Source organism: Halichoerus grypus, chromosome 13, assembly GCF_964656455.1.
Source record: "Halichoerus grypus chromosome 13, mHalGry1.hap1.1, whole genome shotgun sequence".
NCBI lineage: Eukaryota > Metazoa > Chordata > Mammalia > Carnivora > Phocidae > Halichoerus > Halichoerus grypus.
In genome coordinates, this window is record NC_135724.1 from 16,882,997 (window position 1) to 16,904,106 (window position 21,110).

General features: G+C 45.5%; 1 protein-coding gene across 6 annotated transcripts in view; it reads left to right on the forward strand.

Moving 5' to 3' along the window:
• Positions 1–21,110, forward strand: part of ALPK2 (alpha kinase 2) — a 117,704-nt gene that overhangs the window by 43,706 nt on the left and 52,888 nt on the right. For all 6 annotated transcript variants that reach the window (XR_013443284.1, XR_013443286.1, XR_013443285.1 and 3 more), the window contains exon 4: positions 1,101–2,835. Coding sequence is in view for 2 of the 6 variants with exons in the window: in XM_036111960.2 (XP_035967853.2) it covers positions 1,101–2,835 (1,735 nt within the window). In the remaining 4 variants the exon portion in view is untranslated. The remainder of the gene's footprint in view (positions 1–1,100; positions 2,836–21,110) is intronic.

The following is a 21,110-nucleotide window of genomic DNA, read 5'->3' on the forward strand; positions in this document are numbered from 1 at the left end:
ACATATGAGCTTGGGGAGACAGGGGGATGCCTTCAGCAAGAAGAAAGCGAGTAAGAAAGACTGTGCCATTGAGTGTCTAACAATGACCCTTCTAGGTTAGATATTGGTGCACATTTTATGTAAATCAGTCAATAAATATCTAAACATCACCTCTAATTCTGGCCAGACCACAGCTCCTGCCTTCTGAAAATCCTGATTGACTTCTGAGCTGGATAATGCATCTAGTGAGACCAGCAATGTCATAGCTACACTGAGGTCAAATGAATAAAGCAGTGCAAATTATAAAGCAAGTGTAACAAGTTTTTATTGGAACTGCAGAGCCTGGAGGCCCTAGTGGGAAAGGTCAGCAAAGCCTGTTAGGCTTGAGTCAATAAAGGGAGGGGCCACAGGAATACCATCTCTCCTGGAGCAGGGAGAGCAGGCTCAGCATGATCCAGGATTCAGTTTCTTCCCTGCTGGGCCCAAGCCAAACACCTGACTTGGTCTGTGTAAGTCAGGATGGCATGTGAACATGGGTTTCCAGCCAGAGGGGCTCATGGGGTGGGGTTTAGACTTCATAGTCATGTAAAATGAAGAGAAATGGCACCATTCTTCATGCACATAATCCCAGTGTGGTACCTTTACAGCCTCCTGGCAAGAACCTTGCCTTCTCAGCACAGGCTTAAAAAGAGTTATTGCTTATGCTGTTCCACTGCAGGGGGTCGAATTCTTCAGTTGTTTGTGTACCATATCTCACTCCAGAAAATGATGTTTTTTTTTCAAATTCCCATAGCATAAAAAAAGACTTAAAAGGAGAGAAGAAGGAACTAGAATACTAGAAGCTTCCCCATTCATCTGAATAATTCTCAGCAGTTTTCAAGTTGGGGTAATATTGTGGAAAGTTCTAAGGGAAAATGCTGAGCTTCCTGGGTTCTCAGCTCGAGGGCAACTGGAACTCAGGAGCTGGTTGCCTCTGACCACGAGCCCCTTTGCAGGGAGACCACAGATCTCTTTGTGGGTGCAGCAAAAACCATGGTGGTTTTCTGTGTGCCATGACGTGAGAAAGGTTGGCATGTCCGTCCAAACCCGGCAAACTTACCTGTGTATTCTCTTCCTCCTAGCTGTACCCCAGATGACGCTGCTGTTTACCAAATCTCCGCTAAAAACGGTTCCGGAATGATTTGCTGCTCTGCGTCCGTTGAAGTCCTGTGCTCAGCAGAGGACCCAGAGCTCTCTCCCAGCCTGAAAGATGGCGGGGGCACGGGCTGGAAACATGCAACAGGGGCACGTGCGCAGGAGAAAACAAATCAGCTCGATGAGAAAGAACATCCTTGCGAGGGGGAAGAAAGTATCTCCGCAGGTACTCCCATGTCAGCTGATGCTCCCTCCTCCAAACTCAGCTGTCTATGCTCACTCCAGTTTTTGGTCAATAGGGGCACTAGGGCCTCCAGTCCTGAAAGTCCCTTGGATGTTAAAGGAACGAGGTCAACGGAAGAGGCTCATGATCCGGATGACGCAGAGGAGGTTGCAGATGGGTTGCTTTTCTCTAATTCAAGTTATATTCCCGCTAAACAAGACATCTCTTGCCACAGGACCGTGCATTCCAAAGTATCGAGGCTAACGGACGGTGCCTTAAACAGCGATGGGCCTCATGAGGAAGTCTCAGACTCTGGGCAAGCGGAGCCCAAAGTGCAGAAATACATCAGCTTCAGCCGGCCCCTGTCGGAGGCGACCGCATCCGCCTGCCCAGGTGACAGGGCCACGATCAAGCAGCAAGTCAGCCCACAGGTGTCCAGCGAAGACTCTGACAGTGACTATGAACTTTGCCCAGAGATAACCCTAACCTGCACTGAGGAGTTTTCAGATGATGACCTAGAGTATCTGGAATGTTCCGACGTTATGACAGATTACTCTAATGCAGTTTGGCAAAGGAACCTGCAGGGGACTGAGCATGTTTTTTTATTAGAAAGCGATGACGAAGAGATGGAATTCAGTGCGTGTTGCCTGGGTGGGTGTGAGCATCTCCTCAGTGAAATGGGTTGTGGGCCTCGGGTTTCGGATGACAGCAGGCCTATGGCTGCCACCACTGGCTTCTGCGGTTATCACTCACAACCCCAAGAAGTGGGGGTGAGGAGCAGCCAAGCCTCCACCCACAGTCCCTCATCCCTGCAAACGGGGATGATTCTGACTTTGGGACCTCACCGGGACGCAACGTCTACGGTGACAGACCAGGGGAGATATAAACCACCCAGTGCTTCTGAGGCCGCTGAAAATGATTATCCAGGAATTCGAAGAGAAACCAGAGACAGCCACCAGGGAGGAGAGGAATTCACCAGTGACAATCTGCTAAACGTGGATAAAGCAGTGATAGAGACGGCGATGAAGCGCTTGTCTGGTGAGTTAGAAAAGTCAGGGGCGAACCAGTGGTTGGAGATCGCAGCCGAGGAAAAAGTAAGGGATGAGGGTTCATTGACCAAGAGGGGCTCAGAGAAACCTGCCAGGGTGAGGCGGCCCGGCATGAGAGGAAAACCCAAAAAGCTGAGGCCCAACCGGAAAGAAAGTGCAACAGAGGGCACCCTTAATCTCCTCTATCCCAAAGAACCTGTTAAGCACCCACTAACCCAGAGTGATAAAAGAGATGGTTCTCATGCCAGAGCGCAAGCTGCCGAGTGGAATTCCCAGTTCCCTGAAGGAGAATGTACTGCTGCAACCCAAACCGAGCAAGAAGCAAAACCCCTGCAAACTGCCCCGGGCCCACTCCCCCGAGGAGGGAACTCAGGCTTCTCGGGAGAAGGGGTGCTGGTCCAGAACCTATTCGAAATGAGCAGAGCTCCAGACTGCAGGGCTCATCCTCAGGTAAGGCTCCTCTTTTTTAAAAATTACTAGATGGAAGGTGTGTGTGTGTGGGGCTCATCCTCAGGTAAGGCTCCTCTTTTTTAAAAATTACTAGATGGAAGGGGGGTGTGTGTGTGTGTCTTCCCTTTATATTCACGATCACCGTACCACAGTGTAAATCAGAAGCTAGGAGTAGCCGCCGCTGCTGGGAAGGAGATCTGGTTTTGAAAAAAGGCCCAGATAAACCCTAAGCCATCCTAATTATAGCCAAAGACAGAAGTGAGAGGCACTAATGGGATTCTAGACAGCTGGAAAAAGAAATTCGATATTTTGTCGACTGCATGTGTTTTACCAGGCCATGTCCCTATTCAGAACGTTTTTCAAGCAAATGTGTTGGGTGAAGACTTTAAAAGGGAAAAAAAAATTCTCTGTGGTCATTTTTCAGGAGCCCTTTGAAAACGGTAAGCGCTGGCTTTAATCAGAATTCATCGTAAAAATGAAAGATCTTGGTGTGTCTCAGTGATTTGTAGAGTCCGCTTTCACGGTGCTGGAGAAGGGGGACAGAGTTGGTTTTCTGTGCCCAAAAATCAAAGTGGATTTGTGAACGAATGTTTGTTTTGTTTTCCTTAGATCACAAAGTATGAAAGAGGCTAAGGAAACACTGCCAGGAAATAAATTTGTTTCACCCTATTACTGATTGGGGGGGGGGTTATTTGAAAGAGATGGAATTAACAGAAATAGGGCACAAAAGGTATTGTGTTTGATATGTGAATTCTTGTATTTTTAATTTTTAACGGTCCGGAATGGGTTTTGGACTGATGTTGTGCTGTGTGGCCGAGATTTTATTTTTGTAGCTAACTACCTAAGAAAAGTTATTCAATTATTCTTACTAGACCTGTGTTCTCTCTCCCCCCAACTTCAGAGTAGGAACCTAGTGTTGTTTTTACAGATTGGACATACTCCAAAGAAAATGAAATATTCCCAAATGCATTCACAGTTACTGAACTCTAGCTATGAAAAAGTAAACACGTAATACATTGGTTTCTAAAGACCCAGTCATAAAGTAGCCAATCTAAAAATCTCCAGATCTGAGGTAGCTTTTTCCTGAGCAAATTCTCTGCCCCATAAAAGTCACATTTATACTTGACATTTTGCAGGAGAGCCAGCTTTATGCTATTTGGTTGTTTAACACCTACCACTGGGGTGATCACATGCCAATGACCACAGATGCCTGCCCGGGATAGGTTTATGGAGGTGGTTTAGCCAGAGGTTAATACAAAATGAAGTTGCAGTGTTAATTTTTTCATGTCAGTACACATAGCATTTCCTTTTCTATTCATAAAACGCTCTTCCTGGCTCAGCTAAGTACCTTGTTACAGTTGTTTATCCACATTGAGCATTTCACTGGGCAAATTATCTTCCTGATTAAAGGTGGGGGCGGTGAGGGGGGTAAAGTGGCCAAGGAAGAATACTTGGAGGGGAGGAGGCTGGTGACAATGTTAGTTTTAGACCCACCACTGGGGGAGACAATTTCTAGCTTCCTCAACTGCCAACAATGAGAGGAGCTAAAGGAAGGAGCCCCCTTTGTCATCCTCGGCTTGCACCCTAAACTGAATTCTGAGATCGGGAGTCCTGGTAACAGCAAGCTCCATGCAGCTAAATAAAATGGGCCGTCTCGGGAACCACAGTCATCTGTCTGGTGCACGTTCTTGTCTCCATCAAAGTTCTTGTGGGACTCTTGCTTGTACACTCCCACACACTCACCTCTCCAGCTATCGGCTCCGGGTCTGAGGTGCGTGTTTTGTGTTTTGTGGCGTGACTCCAGCAATTACCTCAGACCCATAAAGGTGACTTTTTAGGAAGCTTGCATTCTGCAGGTAGTTGGGCTGTCTCTCACCTGGCTGTTCTCAGTAGCAGAGCCAGCCTCTCACTCAAGGGTGACCAGAAACGTGAATGGAAGTTGGAGATTCAGGGGCGGTTCTGTGCAACCTGAAGTTGGAAATAGGAGCTCTGTATCTGTGGCATTTATTTTCCCTTAACTAAAGCGGGAAAATTCTGCCCCAGGGCCAGGGGCATAGTGAGAGCAAATTCTTTTATCCATGTAGAAAGTTACTAACTGTAGGAGATGCCTACGTCCCTTACATGCATAGACAATATAAGCCAAATTTACAGCGAAGGGCTAAATATCATTCTAAATGTGACACAAAAGCATGAGAAGCTCCCTGGGAGCTAAATCAGACTTTCTAAAAGTACTGCTGAAAAAAAAAGTTGGTGAATCTTTCGATAAGTCAAAAAGACATTTTAAATACTTATTCTCAGACACCTGACGCTTGTGGGATCTTAAAATTCGAAATGGTTAAAAATCCTTGGTTGGGGGGTAATATTCATAAATCTGCCCACTCTTGACTCTTGCCTGATGCACTTACCTTTAGGTGTCTTTTTGTAGAAACAGTGACCATCAGCTTATCTTTTAGTAGGTTGTCTTCATCTGTATATTTTAGCATTCTGAGGAAAAGTCCATACCTCTAATTCTGCATTTGAAGAACAAGGCTATATTGTAGAATATCTCCTGCCTAAACATAGATCTGCAGGTGTATTTACCTCCTGTCTTCCCCTCCTGCTTTTACAATGTAAGACCATCTTGTGCTGATTTGTGTGGAAATAGTATTTACCCAGGCTAGGATTGGAAAGCCCCCAGTTTCTCTCCATTTATGGAAGATTCCAAAGTTAATCCCAGTTTGGGGTGGAAAACAGAGAGGGCACCCCAGGATAACTTGAATCATCTTCAAGGATCACACTGCCAATCCTTCACCTTGGTTTTGCTCTTGCTTTTATGATCCAACTCAGAGGCAAGGCCTGATGACCTGCTCATCTTAAGTTTCCTTCTAGCCATGCTGGGGTAAGATCCTCCTGACTCTTAAATCAGAAGTGCTGTCTGTCCTTCTGCATCGCTGCCCAGCTGCACCCCAGAGAGATTTGCATTTCTCTTTGGGGTCGTGGGATCTCAAGTGTACAGTATGAAAGTATACTCTTAGGTTTTGAGAGTTAAGAATCTTCCTGATCAGGAATCAACACTAAGCATAGAAGGTGAGCTCCTTGACAGCAGGGAGTTTGGTCACTGTATTTTATTCATGGATAGGTCCCATGTCTTTGGAATCATGCTGGCCACATAGTAGGCACTCAAGAATTGAAAGAATAAGTAGCCCTATGAGACAAGATTTAATTCCATTAATTCCGTAATGATCATTGGTCTCAACCACTTTACGGCCTTTGGTGACATAAATACTTTCTTTGGTTCTCTTCGCGTACCAATTTTCCACTACCAGATTGCTTCCATTGCTCTTTGGGCCCTGGGAATGGATTACTTTGTACTAAAGTGTAAACACCTTGCACTTGGATTCCTTTGTGTATGCTGGCGATTCGCACATAACCTTGGCCTCATCAGTGCCTTGTTAGCTTTCCCAGATCGCTGCCTAGACCCAGGAAGACATTACCACATTCCCCTAACATTCAAGACCCTCTGCCATATTGCTTCCATCTACCTCTGAGTGGCAAAGCAGACAAACACACCAGTTTCTTCATCTGGAGAACGAAACTTTCTCTCAGATGTGTGGTGTTTCTTCTGTCTTCCTGCCTGGAATGCAATGCCCTCGCTTGGCTTGTTCCCAGATCAGCTCCTTTCGTCTTTCAAGGCCAAGATCCTGCAAGGTACTTCAGATGCACCTCACCCCCGAAGCACAGTCCTCATCCCTAACTATGATTTCTCTTTCCACAGAAACCCAGCATTCTTGTTCGCATACTCTGTGTAAGGCTCTGGACCTGAGTCTGGGTCCTGCCCTACTACTTTCTGATTCTGTGACCTTGGCAAAAACGACCTAAGCTCTCCCAGGCCCAGTTTCCTCATCTAAAACAGAAAACAGAAATGATAATAATAATAATAATACCTTATAGAGTGTTGTGAGGATTAAAGTCTCGCATGAAAAATGCTTATCATAGTACCTATTTTGCAGTTAACATTTAATGAGTATTATCATTTTTATTTTGGTTATTATTTACTTTTTTAAAAAAGATTTTATTTTTACTTAAAATTAATCTCTACACCCAACATGGGGCTCAAACTCACAGCCCCAAGATGAAGAGTTGCATTCTCTACTGACTGAGCCAGCCAGGCCTCCCTGTTATTTACTTTCTTAATACTCTGTCCTTTTCCCCCATGTTAAAGACATACCGAGGGCTGGCTGTGAGTGGTTTTATACCTTTTTTAATTGCAATTTTCATTGAGATCATTGTACGTGCACACACAGTTGTCAGAAACAGCATGAGAGATCTTATACCCGTTGCCCCGGTTTCCCCTACAGTGACATTTTGTAACATTATAGCACAATGTCACAACCAAGAGATGGATACGGATACCATCTAGTGATCTCATTCAGGTTTTCCGTGTTACTTATGTGTGTGCGCACGCACGCGCATGAAGATCTCTCAAAATTTATCATTTGTGTGGGCTTGGGTGATAAATGCAGTGTGAAACTTCATGCTAATCGGAGTTCAGCCTCGTAGCCAGGCAGGTGGTACAATAACACAGTATATGGCAGCTTGAAATGGGCATGGCCGTCCAGTAACGGGCAGGACACATAGTAGGTCTCCAGTAAATATATATATTTTTTAGCATAGGAAAATATCAAGCAGGGACACCTGGGTGGCTCAGTCAGTTAAGCGTCTTCCTTCAGCTCAGGTCATGATCCCGGGGTCCTGGGATAGAGTCCTGCTTTGGGCTCCCTGCTCGGTGGGGACCCCGCTTCTCCCTCTGCCTGCCGCTCCCCCTGCGTGTGCACTCTTTCTAATAAATAGATAAAATCTTTAAAAAAAAAAAAACAAAGGAAAATATCGAGCAGATAATCTAAACCTCCTTGTAATGTAGTTTTCGTCTCTGGGACAGAGCAACCTGAGATTTGAGTTCATCCGCATAATAAAATGCGCCCCCTCCCCAATAACAACTGTTCAAACGGCCTCCAGAAGGCGGATAAGCCAGCTCTCTACCGATGATAGGAAGGGCCGAAGTTTATAATTACTCAACTCTTAGCACGCAGCAGTCAGGCCTCTTGTCAACACCACCCCACGGTTGACCCGGCAAGTAACACAAACATTTGTTTTGTTTTTAATCACGAAGCCTACCGTGCCGCTTCTGCCCAATACTGTCACTGCCCCGCACCTGCAGGATCCGCCGGTGCCCTGGCTCCCCGCGGTAACTGTACTCAACGACTGTCAAATAATCAGTGGAGACTCGCTCGAACCTCCAGCCCTGCTACTCACAGTGCAGTCTGCAGACCAGCTTGTCAAAGTACAGACCCTCAAACCCTGCCCCAGCCTCACGAAATCAGGATCTGCATTTTAACCTGATTCCTGGGTGATTCATATACACACTGAAGTTCCAGAAGCTCTGGTCTACAGAGGGGAGATCTTTCTCAGATTAGAAAAGACCCGAACCCAGAGGTCTGGCTGGCTGGCTGGGACCCTAACACAGTCTGATTCCTGAGTTCGGCCCCCAGAGATTCTGATGTAATTTGGTCTGAGTGTGGCTTGGGCCTTGGGGGTTTTAAAAGCTCCCGGATGGTTCTCTGTACCCACAAATTTGAGAATCTTAGCTGTGCTTTAAAACCATCCCTGTTATTTTCTAAATGTAGAGATGCCTAGGCCCCACCCCCGGAAGTTCTGACGTCAGTAGTCCTAGGGTCCTAGGGCTCAGGCTCGTAGACCTGCAGCCCTTAGTGGAATGGAAGGGTCGCCCTGGCAGGCTCCAGGTTGAAGACCCGAAGAGCAGGGCTGCAGCCTGCAGGGAGCTGAAGGTTGTACAGCTCATGAAAGCACTCTGTCAGTGAGTCGGGAGCCCCTTGCCCCAGATTTCCCTCCAGTCTTAGCTGAGGAGCCCAGCACCAGGTTATTCAGTACTACTTTTCAAACAGGCAGTGGGTATTCGCCACCCAGAAGATGTTGCTGTTCTCGTGACATATATGCATTCCGGAAATACCTCCTATTCTGCGAAAATCACAGCCTTTCAATGATCAGGGCTTCTGGGGAAAATAGCATTCCCTGCAGGTCGCTTCACAAACTGGTCATTGGAAAACCAGAGACAGAAGCAAAAAAATGTGTGCAGGAAGTCCCCTTGGACGGTCCAGGGAGGCAGCCCAGGTTGGCCGTGGGTTGCTAGGGCAGATATTTAAACTACACCAGATAACTGCGTGGAAACGTTGGCAGCCCTCATGTTGGGCAAGTGGGAGGGTGCTGAGGCCGCAGGGACAGGAAGGGGATCTCCACGCCAGCGTGGCTGGGCCTGGGAGGGGGCGAGCAACCTGGCCTCAGACGCACCGGCCTAGAGTGCCCGTCTCAGGAGAGAGGAGTGCAGGACAGGCCTCATTTTTAATTTTATTCAAATACGCCTAGAGTTTCTGCTGCCAGTGCAAAAGTTGAGTTGAAGGCTCTTCCCTTTCCAGCTCAAGATTCTCTACTTGACCCCAGCACTTCGGGGGCCCCTTGGCCTAGGAGAGACCACGTAGGAACCAATGCAGCATCTACATCACAGCGACGTCATTCCCCTACTCACCCATCTCAGAGGGGTAACCCGTTATAGATCCCGTGTTGGAGCACAGAGACGCCCCGGGGCCCGCGGCCTGCCTCTGCTCGGGGCTCAGGGCAGTGCGGCTCCCCCCGGAGGGCCTGGATTATTTGCACTGGATTCACCTGCTGTGGTGCATGTTTAGATCTCTAAATTTTACCTCAGGCTTGTTGAATCGGCACGTGGAACCAGCGCTGGAGGTGGTTCTCGTGGGCAGTATGGTTCCAACCATGGGCTTCATGAGACCGAGATCTCGAGTGAATACTACCACCTGAGGTGTTCCCATAAAGAATCACAGGATTTTGGACGTAACAGGAAGTGTCGGGCTTATCAAGTGTAACCCCTTTGCCCTAAGAGGGAGAAAAACCCCTCATGATTTCGATGTTTCTCTGCTTTCTACTTGGCTTGCTCTAAATGCAGCCTGTTCCTCACCTGTCCGGCAACTGAAATAAATACAGATCCTGACTTATTGTAACTAATCCAAAACAGGTGTGCCATCTACAGCTGAGCTTTATTTTAAGGAGTAGTTCAGTGACCGGAATTTGGGCGGCAGCAGTGGAAGCGGACAGAGAAGGGTCGCGTGGCTGCTTGGGTGGGTTTAAGTCCTTGTAGCAAATCTCTCACCACTGCCTTGGATGGGAGCTGAGTGCCAGAGACATGCCTTGTTGGTGTTTTTTGGCTATGACGGAGAAAGAACTTGCTTCACTGATAATGGGACAGGAAAAATGTTGGATTAACTATCCATCTATCAATATAAATGATAAAACCGTGGCAGAACAGGGTGGGGGCAGCCCTCAGTAGATCAATAGATAAACCAAAGTAGAGAGTACAGAATCAGGCCCAAGAATATACTGGAATTTGGTTTATGATGGAAATAGCCTCTCAAGTTTTAGGAAAGAAACAACATCTTCAATGCTGACACGATTAGCCATCTATGTGGAGAAAAAAAAAAAAAAAGACCAGTACTTTTCAGTGGACCCAAATAAACTCCAGATGGATCTTTGAGTCAAATATATTTTAAAAAGCCCAAAACTATAAACTACTAGAAAAAATATTGGAAACTGTTTTCATGAACTTGAAAGCCATAAGATCTTCTTGGGACACAAAGGACGAAAAAGAAAGGAAGAAAACATTGATCATTTTGCTTACATCAAGTTAATTTCTATATGACAAAAAATGTCATAAACAAAATTAAGTGAAAGTGAGATACTGGAAGAAATATGTAGGACATATGTAACAGACGAAGATTAATTTCCAAAGTATATGAAAAGCAGATAAGAAAACATATCCCTAATGGTTGAATTTTAAGGGAAGTAAATAAATACGAAGTTCATAGACTAGGATATACAAATGGTTACTAAACATGTGAGATGTTCAACCTCATGAGTAATTAGGAAAATATAAATTTTAAACGTATAATATCTCTCACCCATCAGACAGGCAAAAAATTTACAGGATGGGAGATAAGATCAAGGTGTTGAGACTATGGAGAAATGGGTACTTTGTCAGCAAGCGTGTAGCTTGTTGATATCTTTTAAACTTAAAGAGGGCATTACCGGCTATTCTGCAGTTTCATGGGCCCAAGGAGACACGTACCATGATGTAGAGTGAGAAAGGTATATTACAGAATGATCCACAGAACATGGTATCGTGTATGTACCCACCCTGAACCAACCCATAACCATATATGTCATTTGTACCTGTACATGGGAGTACATAAAATTATCTTTGTTAAGTGTAGAAGGATCCACACCAAAGTGACAACTGTTGATAACTCTGGGAAGGGACACAGGAAACTTGCATTTGGACCATTGATTAGTAATGTTAAGAGTTTTTAAGGAAACTATATTCATTTGTTCCTTGTATTATTGAAAACTATTTTTTAAAAAAGGAGACTAAACAGAGGTCTAGGAATCCGTGATTTTGGTCCTGGTTCTACCATTAACCAGCTTTGTGTCCCTGAGCCCATTTCTCCTCTTCCTTGGGCCTCTTCCCTCAGTTTTTCCTTAAACTGAAAGGGTTTGAACATGAGGATCTCTAAGTTTCCAAGGCACGAAAGTCCTGTGAATCCCTAATTCCATATCAGCTGCCAAAATAAATATCAAATAGAGTGGAAGAAAATGTGGATCTCAAGGTGAGGAAAGCCTTTCTAAGCATAAGGGGGAAAATCGATAAACCTGACAATGTAAGAATTCTGCATATTAAAAAACTCATAAACAGAATTTAAAAACAAATGAAAACTTAGAAAAATACGTACTGGGGGCGCCTGGGTGGCTCAGTTGGTTAAGCGTCTGCCTTCGGCTCGGGTCATGATCCCAGGGTCCTGGGATCGAGCCCCGCATCGGGCTCCCTGCTCAGCGGGGAGGCCTGCTTCTCCCTCTCCCACTCCCCCTGCTTGTGTTCCCTCTCTGCTGTCTCTGTCAAATAAATAAATAAAATCTTTAAAAAAAGAAAAGTACGTACTGGTGATGTATAGACAAAGAAATCAGCATAAGAAAGCATGAACAGCTTAATCCAATATAGGCAAAGGAATCATAGTCAATTCATTAAAAAAATGTAGACTTACATCATAAACTTAATCAGCTGACTTCCTTCACCGTTCCTTCCTTCGTCAGTTTTCAGTGATTGCTTTTGAAGTGATAATATCTCCATCTGATAAGACTGTGAGGAAAGAGGCTTTCTTCTACTTTGCGGGTGGAAGTGCAAAGTGGTATCATCTTTCTGGGTGGCAGATTGGCAATATTTACTAATATCTTTAAAATGCGAACTTTGGCCCAGTGATTCGCCAAGTGCGGTGATGAGAGCTGTAAGAGCTAGCTGGACAAGAGTGTCCATTGCAGCATGACTTGTAATAATGAAACTTTGGGAACAATCTAGATCTTTAACAGCGGGGGTAGGGGGATGGTTAAATATTGTGGTACAAAATCCTTTGGAACACCACACGGCCGTTACAAATCATGCTTTGGAAACATTTAAGGGTATGAGAAAATACTTGCAAACAAATGACGAAGCAATATATACGTAGTCTCTTCCCTTGAAAACCTTGGGTGTCATGAGGGAAAGCTCCAGTTCTTCCCCTGTGGTCCCATGGACCCTAACCAAGCGAAACCCCTGGGCACTTTGCTATTCAACACCTTTACACCTCGCTGCAATTCGAGCATCAATCAGTCAGTCTCAAAGTCACTTACTGAGCTCTTGCCGAAGGGAACTGACAAAAACTGGTGGCTTTTGAAAGGAAATAGCCTCGAGGGCGTCTGGGTGGCGCATTTGGCTAGGTTTCCGACTCTTGATTTTGTCTCAGGTCATGATCTTGGGGTCCTGAGACTGAGCCGTGTCAGTCTCTGTGCTCGACGGGGAGTCTGCTTGAGATCCTCTCTCCCTCTCCCTCTGTTCTTCCCCACTCCCTGTGGGCTCTCTCTCTTTCTAAAAAATAAATATAAATAAAAGGAAATAGCCTCTATTCTCTTCTCCCAGCTACTTTACAATACAAATAAGTTCCGTTCCATTTTTCTTGAAAAACAGCCTATATAATACTACAACTTTTCTAAATCCCTTAAGAGACTGCCCCAAATGTAGCAAGAGAAGCTTTCTCTTTGATCAGTGAAAATTAATTCTCTCTGATGCCGAAAGTTAAATGCTGAGTAGAGGCCCTATGAGCATCCAGGGGGCCTAAAAATGAGTTAATACTGTTAAAAATAGAACCCATAAATATGGATAAAACCCCCTTTCTTACCATTTTCCTAGAACCCTATATGGTGAGACTGTATTATGTGAGATGTCAGATTTCCCCAGGAGGAAAGCTACTCTATAATGGTAAGCAAGGTGTCCTGAGTGTTTGTGTCCCCCCCCATTCATATGTTAAAGCCCCAACTCCCACAGTGTTGGTATTTAGAGGTGGGGCCTTTAGGAGGTAATTAGGTTTAGATGAGATCATAAGAGTGGAGACCCCATGATGGGGTTAGTGTCCTCATAGGAAGAGGAAGAGAGATGAGAGCTGTCTCTATCTCCCCTCTCTCTCCCTCCTTCCCTCCCCCCACTTCATGTATGTGCACATGTGTGTCTCTCTCCCTCTCTCTCCCCTCTTCTCCCTCCCTCTCCTTCCTTCCCTCTCTCACTCTCCCTCCCCTTCTCGGTCTCCCTCTCTGTGTGTATGTGTTTCTCTCCCTCCCTCCTTTTTTCCCTCCCTCCCCTTGTCTCTCTCTCCTTCTCTGTGTGTATCTCACCCTCCCTCTCCCCCCGCCCAACCTCCCTCCTTCCCTCCCTCTGCTCCCTGTGAGGACATAGCAAGAAGGCAGACATACGCAAGCCAGGAAAAGAGTCCTCACCTGGATCTGCACTGGACTCCAGAACTAGGAGAAATACGTTTCTGTTGCTTAAGCCTCCCAGGCTATGGCATGCTGTTTGAGCAGCCCAAACAGACTGAGACATACGGTCACCCTCAGAATTCCGAGCCCCAGGTAATTTGGGAGCCATTCGGGGCACTAATGTAGTAAATTACTACAAAGCATGCCTATAGTCCCCAATAGCTTTCATTTATACCTAATTTAAGCCAGAGGTTATTCACCGGGAGCCTGGAAGTTCTTATAAATTATGATTTGGGTATTTTTGTGCTCATTGCATGACACTTACGCAGTGCTTTAATAAGGCATTTTTCTGAGATGGGATTTTTGTTTACCAAAACCAAGCAATAAGCCAGTCATACCAGGCAGATGTGTAGTTAGAAAGCATGACGAAGAAGCTGTTGTGGGGGTGTGCTTTCCGATCATCATCTCAAGTTCTGTACCTGGTCAAAAGTTTGCACTGACTGGAGGGAGAAACAAGTGTTGTCATCCGTAAAAATAGTAACCATTCATAGCGTGTTTGTGTGTTCCAAGTACTAGGTTAATGCCCTACTACGTTTGGTAGTAATCCCTATAATAAAAGTGTGAGCTGACCTACAAAGCTCCAAGAGGTTAATTAACATGCCCACGGTACATCTATTTTAAGTGACAAAACTGGAATTCACATTCACTAAGGAAATCCGATCAGCACAGCACAAACTGAGGCTGAGGATTATGAGGGCCAGTGCATTCTGATGGACGGTAGAGTCAGAATCCTTCGGGTCAAAGAACCCCATTGATTGACTCCAGCATCCGGATGGTGTGTGAAGTTACCGAATTGTCCCCAAGGCAGATGCAGAGAGCACTGTGCCCCAACACTCCTCAGTCACCCGGGTTTCCCTGCAGCTGCGGGTGAAGACAGTTTCCAGCTCCCCCTGCCTGAGGCCTTTCTTCATGGCCTGGGAGGTTGTTTGGCCACACAGGACAAGGTAGCTGGAAGTAGGAGACCTCACTTTCCCGTAGGATGATTCTAAGGCAGGTGCCACACAGTTTTGGAGCAGTGCCCCGTGGGATCCGGCCCCTGTGTCCACACCTGCCACCTGTTTGGTCCCGTGCGGGCTCCTCCCTTCCCTGACTCACACTCCTCTTCTCTCGTGCTCCCTGAGGTCACCGCCCTGAAAGACTCACCACATCCCCGCTCTTGTCTCACGGTCGGCTTTTTGGAGGGGACTCAAATTAAGACCACTTCCTAAAGCCTCCAGTTGAAGGTTGAATCTTCCATCCCTGGAACACAGAGGGAACTCCCTTGAAAGGCTTGACTGTGAAGGCATCTGGCTGATTCCTTAAGGCCCGGTGTTCAGATGTCACTCATTTCATAACACGTTCAGAATCCTAATGTCCCCGCCTAACCATCCTGCCCTGATACACTCCCTCCGCCGAAGTCCTATGGCTCTTTGCTTCACTGACTTAGAGGCTTTGCTGCAAATGACGCTGGATTAGACAGACAGTGTAATTGTCCCATGATTCCTCATGGGCCAGGGGCGAGCCTTATGGAGCACACACAGGGCCTGATAGTTAGAGATGCCCAATACATGTTGAGTTGAACCCTGGCACGTGGTCGGACAGGCCTGCTTGTGAAAGAGGATTTCAACTCAGCAAGTGTGACAAGAGCTTCAGAAACTTTGTAAACCAGAGTCATATGAAAAGATTTGAATTGTAATAATTCATTTCAAACCGTACAACGGTACGAATGTGGAAAAGGAGTGTTTTCGTTTATTAGGGTTGCCATAATAAAATACCATAGACTGGCTGGCTGAAACAACAGAAATTCGCTTTCTCCCAGTTCTGGAGGCTGGACGTCCAAAGCCAAGGAGGTAGTTGGCCCAGCAGGTTTCTTCTCGGGCCTCTCTCTGCGGCTTGCGGATGGCTGCCTTCTCACAGCATGTGTCTGGTGTTTATGTCCCAATTTCCCTTTCTTGTAATGACACCAGTCATATCGGATTAGGGCCCACCCGAATGACCTCATTTGACCTTAGTTACCTCTTTAAAGGCTCTACCCACAAACATCGTTCATTCTGAGGTATAGGGGTTAGGACGTCAACATATGAATTGGGGCGGGGGACACTTTTTAGCCCCTAACGAGTAGTCTATAAATCTCTCATAGACCATTTTGGGGGCATATGTCAATAAGAACGAAGATCTGGAAAGTCAGTATTTAACTATCTCAGTCTGAGAAACTCCCACCATTCTGGAAAAGCAAATACACCCAGTTTCTTCTTATGGAATGAGGGTGAGCCAGAATGCTGGCTGAGGGACGATCCCAGCAGGTTGTCCAGACCCATGAAACACTGTGGGAAGCTGAACAATGCCTCCAAAGATGGGATCCATGCCCCCCATTCCTAGAACTTGTGAATATATTACCTTACGTGGTGAAAGGGACCTTGCGGACGGAAGTTAGCTTTTTGATATGGGGAAATTACACTGGATTATCCAGTGATCCAAATGCAATCCCAGGGGCTCCTCTAAGTGGGAGGGAGAGAAGAGGGTCAAAGTCTGAGAAAGTATTTGAAGTCCCCATGCTGCTGGCTTTGAATTTGGAGGAAGGGGCCAGGAGTCGGGGAATGCAGGCAGCCTCCAGAAGCTGGAGAAGTCAAAGAGATTCTCTTCTGGAGCCTCTAGAAGGAATGCAGCTTTGCTGATACCTTGATTTTAGCGCCCAGTGAGATTCATGTTGGACTTTGGACTTGCAGAACTGTGAGGTCATAAATTTATATTCTTTTAAGTGACTGAGTTTGTGGTAATTTGGTAGAGCAGCCACGAGAAACTGCTACCGACAGAAAAGGGTGATTTAAAAACAAAGTACCTCAAAGCAAGTCCGGGGATATCTTTCTTCAGGTTTTTTACTTCAGACATCAGAGAAGGAACCCATTCATGACACAGACTTTGCAAATTCCAGTTGTCTTTGGCTTAGGAAATCTGATGTGGAAGAGAAAACAAGAAAAATGGCAATCTCTAGCCCAGAATGAGGCCGGCTTAATTTAAAGTAAGTAAAACAGGGGCGCCTGGGTTAAGTCAGTTCAAGCGTCTACCCTCGGTTCAGATCATGATCCTAGAGTCCTGGGATCGAGTCCCGTGTCGGGCTCTCCCTCTGTGCTCTCTCTCTCTTAACTCTCTCACTCTCTCTCAAGTAAATAAGGAAAATCTTTAAAAATAAATAAATAAAGTAAGTATAACATTTGGGAACTTAGGAAGCCTCAGAGAGTGAGGACAGAGCCGTGGACTCCACAGCTAATCCACTCTGGAATTCCTGGGCCCTTTCGGGACTCTGCCTAGAACATCTCCAAGGGCACGGGCTCAGGTGTGCAGAGGAGCTGAGCACACCTGGGAGGTGGCTGGGCTCCAGAGAAGGCCACGCCCACAGTGCGTAGAGGAGGCCAGGAACCCCTGAGCAGCCTCCAGCGCCGGCCTCCTCAAACCTGACCCTACTGACATTTGGAGCCGGATAGCTCTTTGTTACGGGCAACTGTCCTGCACATTGTAGGATGTTTAACAGCATCTCTGGCCAATCTCACCCCACCCCACCCCTCTGGCTACTTCTCACCTCCACCCCAGCTGCCAACGAAGAATACCTCTGGACATTGCCACATACCCCTGGGGAAGGGGCAAAAATTACCCCATGTCCATTAGCTCTGGCTAAATTCTGTACCCTCACGGGTGACAAGAGAGGAACAGGCAGGTCATCTAAATCCAGGCTGTCCAACACAAAGGTAACGTAAGCCACATACATAATTTTTTGCATGTCTACAAGTTGAGCAACCATCACCACTATTTAATTCCAGAATATTCTCATCATCCTCAAAAGAAACCCATACCCATTAACAGTCATTTCCTATTCTCCTTTCCCCCCAAGCACTGGGCAAACCCTAATTTCCTTTCGGTCTCTATAGATTTGCCTATCCTGGATATTTCATATAACTGGAATCATACACTATGTGGCTTTTGTGTGTCTGCCTTCTTTCACTTAGAATATTATTATCAAGGGTCATCCATGTTGGATCATCTAGCAACACTTCATTCCTTTTTATGGCCGAATAAGATCACACTGTATGGACATACCACATTTATTTTCATCCATTCATCAGCTGATGGACATCTGGGCTGTTTCCACTCTGTAGCTATTATGGATAATGCTGCTATGAACATTCAAGTGCAAGGTTTTTGTGTGCACATATGTTTTCAGTTCTCTTGGGCGAATGCCCAGGAGTGGGGTTGCTGGGTGACTTTACATCTAACTTGTTGAGGAACGGCCATTCTGGTTTTCAAAGCCGCTGTACCATCTACATCCGTACCAGCAGCATCGAGAGCTGAGCCACACACAGAAATTTAATTTTTTTGGAAGCTACATTTTAAAGTTGTAAGACACAGGTGAAGTAAGCTTTAATTTTTTATTAACTAAATAATTTAATTTTTTATTAACGAAATACAACCAAAATATCATTTCAATATATAATCCATATAAAAATGAATGAGATATTTTACGTTCTTTTTTTTCTGGTATTAAGTTTTCCAAAATTTTACACTTACATTGTATCTCAATTTGGTTGCCAACTATTCACTGGAAACACTTGATCTGTATTTAGATTTCATGAAATTAACAATTGAAAGAGTAGATTCATACACCCAAATTGCTCCAAACCTCCTTAAAAATTTTACTGTATGTATCACACATGTCAGTTTTTGAATTTACATGTCAATTAGTAAAAATTAAAATTTAAAATTCATTTCCTTAGTTGCTCTAGGAACATTTCAAGTGTTCATTAGCCACAAATGGCTAATGTCTTCAGATTGGACATCTCGGTTCTAAGTTATTTCTGTTACAATTGTGATTTTTTTAAAAATCATACTGCCCCAGGCCTCGACCTCGGTTTCTTTCTTCCTCTCCTATAGCTGATTCAGTAACAAATTATAATTTTCTTTTTATTTTGAAAAATAGACTTTTCTTTTTCAGAATAGTTTTTGGCAAAATTGAGCAGAAGCTACCGAGAGTTCCCATATACCTCCTGTCCCACACACGCACAGCCTCCCCAACTGTCAGCACCCCCACCAGATTGGGACGTTTGTTATGGTCGATGAACCTCCATTGACACATCATCATCACCCAGAGTCCGTGGTTTACAGTAGGGTTCACTCTTGGTGGTGTACATTCTGTGGGTTTGGACAAAAGTGTAGTGACATGCACCCACCATTATGGTATGTGGTTCTATTTTTTTTAAGAAGGCGTGGGGGAGAGAGAGAGAGAGCGATGTGGGGCAGAGGGAGAGGGAGAGAGAGAATCTTAAGCAGGCTCCACGCCCAGCACAGAGCCTGACTCAGGGCTTGATCCCACGACCCTGAGATCATGACCTGAGTTGAAATCAAGAGTCGACGGAGCCACCCAGGTGCCCCTGTGGTTCTGTTTTTAAAGGAAAGGGCTGCTTCCTGTATCCCATATATTCCCAGCCATGGTCTACCTGTTTGGACCAAGCGGCCAACAGTAGCAATGGTCACCTCACGAACCCCTCCAGCCTCACAGCCCTAACCCCGTGGAGCCTTTACTCTTAACACCAAGTTCTAAGGCAGCCCCCCGTGGCCAGGGCCTTCATGTTCCAGTTGGCATCCTGGCAGCCCTGCTGCTTGTTGGGCAGGCTCCACCGTGTCTCTTGTATCACTTTAAAAACAACATGCCACCCGGCCCCGAGCCATCTATCAGGTTACTCAGGACAAAAGGGGACACTTTCCAGTTGTCTTTGAGGTCACAGGTTATTGGGCTTGGAAAATCAGATTTAGTGGAATAGAAAGCTGGAACCGGGTTGGGGGGAGCGACTGCTTTTCCCTTAAAAGAGGGAAATGTTCCTAGAGCAACTAAGGAAATGAATTTTAAATTTTATTTAATTTTTACTAATTGACATGTAAATTCAAAAACTGACATGTGTGATAACATACAGTAAAATTTTTAAGGAGGTTTGGAGCAATTTGGGTGTATGAATCTACTCTTTCAATTGTTAATTTCATGAAATCTAAATACAGATCAAGTGTTTCCAGTGAATAGTTGGCATCCAAATTGAGATACAATGTAAGTGTAAAATTTTGGAAAACTTAATACCAGAAAAAAAAAGAACGTAAAATATCTCATTCATTTTTATATGGATTATATATTGAAATGATATTTTGGTTGTATTTCGTTAATAAAAAATTAAATTATTTAGTTAATAAAAAATTAAAGCTTACTTCACCTGTGTCTTACAACTTTAAAATGTAGCTTCCAAAAAAATTAAATTTCTGTGTGTGGCTCAGCTCTCGATGCTGCTGGTACGGATGTAGATGGTACAGCGGCTTTGAAAACCAGAATGGCCGTTCCTCAACAAGTTAGATGTAAAGTCACCCAGCAACCCCACTCCTGGGCATTCGCCCAAGAGAACTGAAAACATATGTGCACACAAAAACCTTGCACTTGAATGTTCATAGCAGCATTATCCATAATAGCTACAGAGTGGAAACAGCCCAGATGTCCATCAGCTGATGAATGGATGAAAATAAATGTGGTATGTCCATACAGTGTGATCTTACTCAGCCATAAAAAGGAATGAAGTGTTGCTAGATGATCCAACATGGATGACCCTTGATAATAATATTCTAAGTGAAAGAAGGCATAAGATGCCTAAGGGCTTCTGCCCGAAGGTCAAGATTCAGCAGCAGCATCTGCCCAGAGGCAGGGAATCTACGGCCCATTCCCTCGAGGATTTGGGGCTCAAACAGGATAGCGCTCCTTGTGCTCTCACATGCGTGCAGGTCACCTGAGATGTTGTTGGAAAGCAGCTTCTGATTCAGCAGGTCCGGGCAGGGGCCTGGGATTCTGCATTTCCAGTAAGTTCCCAGGGATTTCCAGTGACCACACTTTGAGTGACCAAGACTTCCCCCAGAAAGTGCTCAATGTGTCCTGCCTTTCTACCCTCCTCCATCACACTCAACTGGCCAATAGCTAATAATAGCTGATGTCGATTGAGTTTGAATATGTGCCAGGCACTGTGCTAAGCCTTCAGTGGGTCAGCTTATTGAATTATCTCAACGACCCAACAAGAGAAATCCTGTGGCTGTCCGGGCTCTGGGTCAGGGTGGGGGATGGGGGTGGGGTGCAGCCTGGCTTTAAACAGAGTCTGCCTGACCCCAGGCCCTCAGCCCTAACCACATTACATACCCTCCTAATTCCATTTTAGGTCTGAGTTCCTTAACTGTCTTGAGAACGAAAATAACCTCTGGTAACTGTGGTGGCCTCTGGTGAAGGGGCCTGAGAGGGTGGCGGGGGTAGGAAGGACGCTTACTGGTCG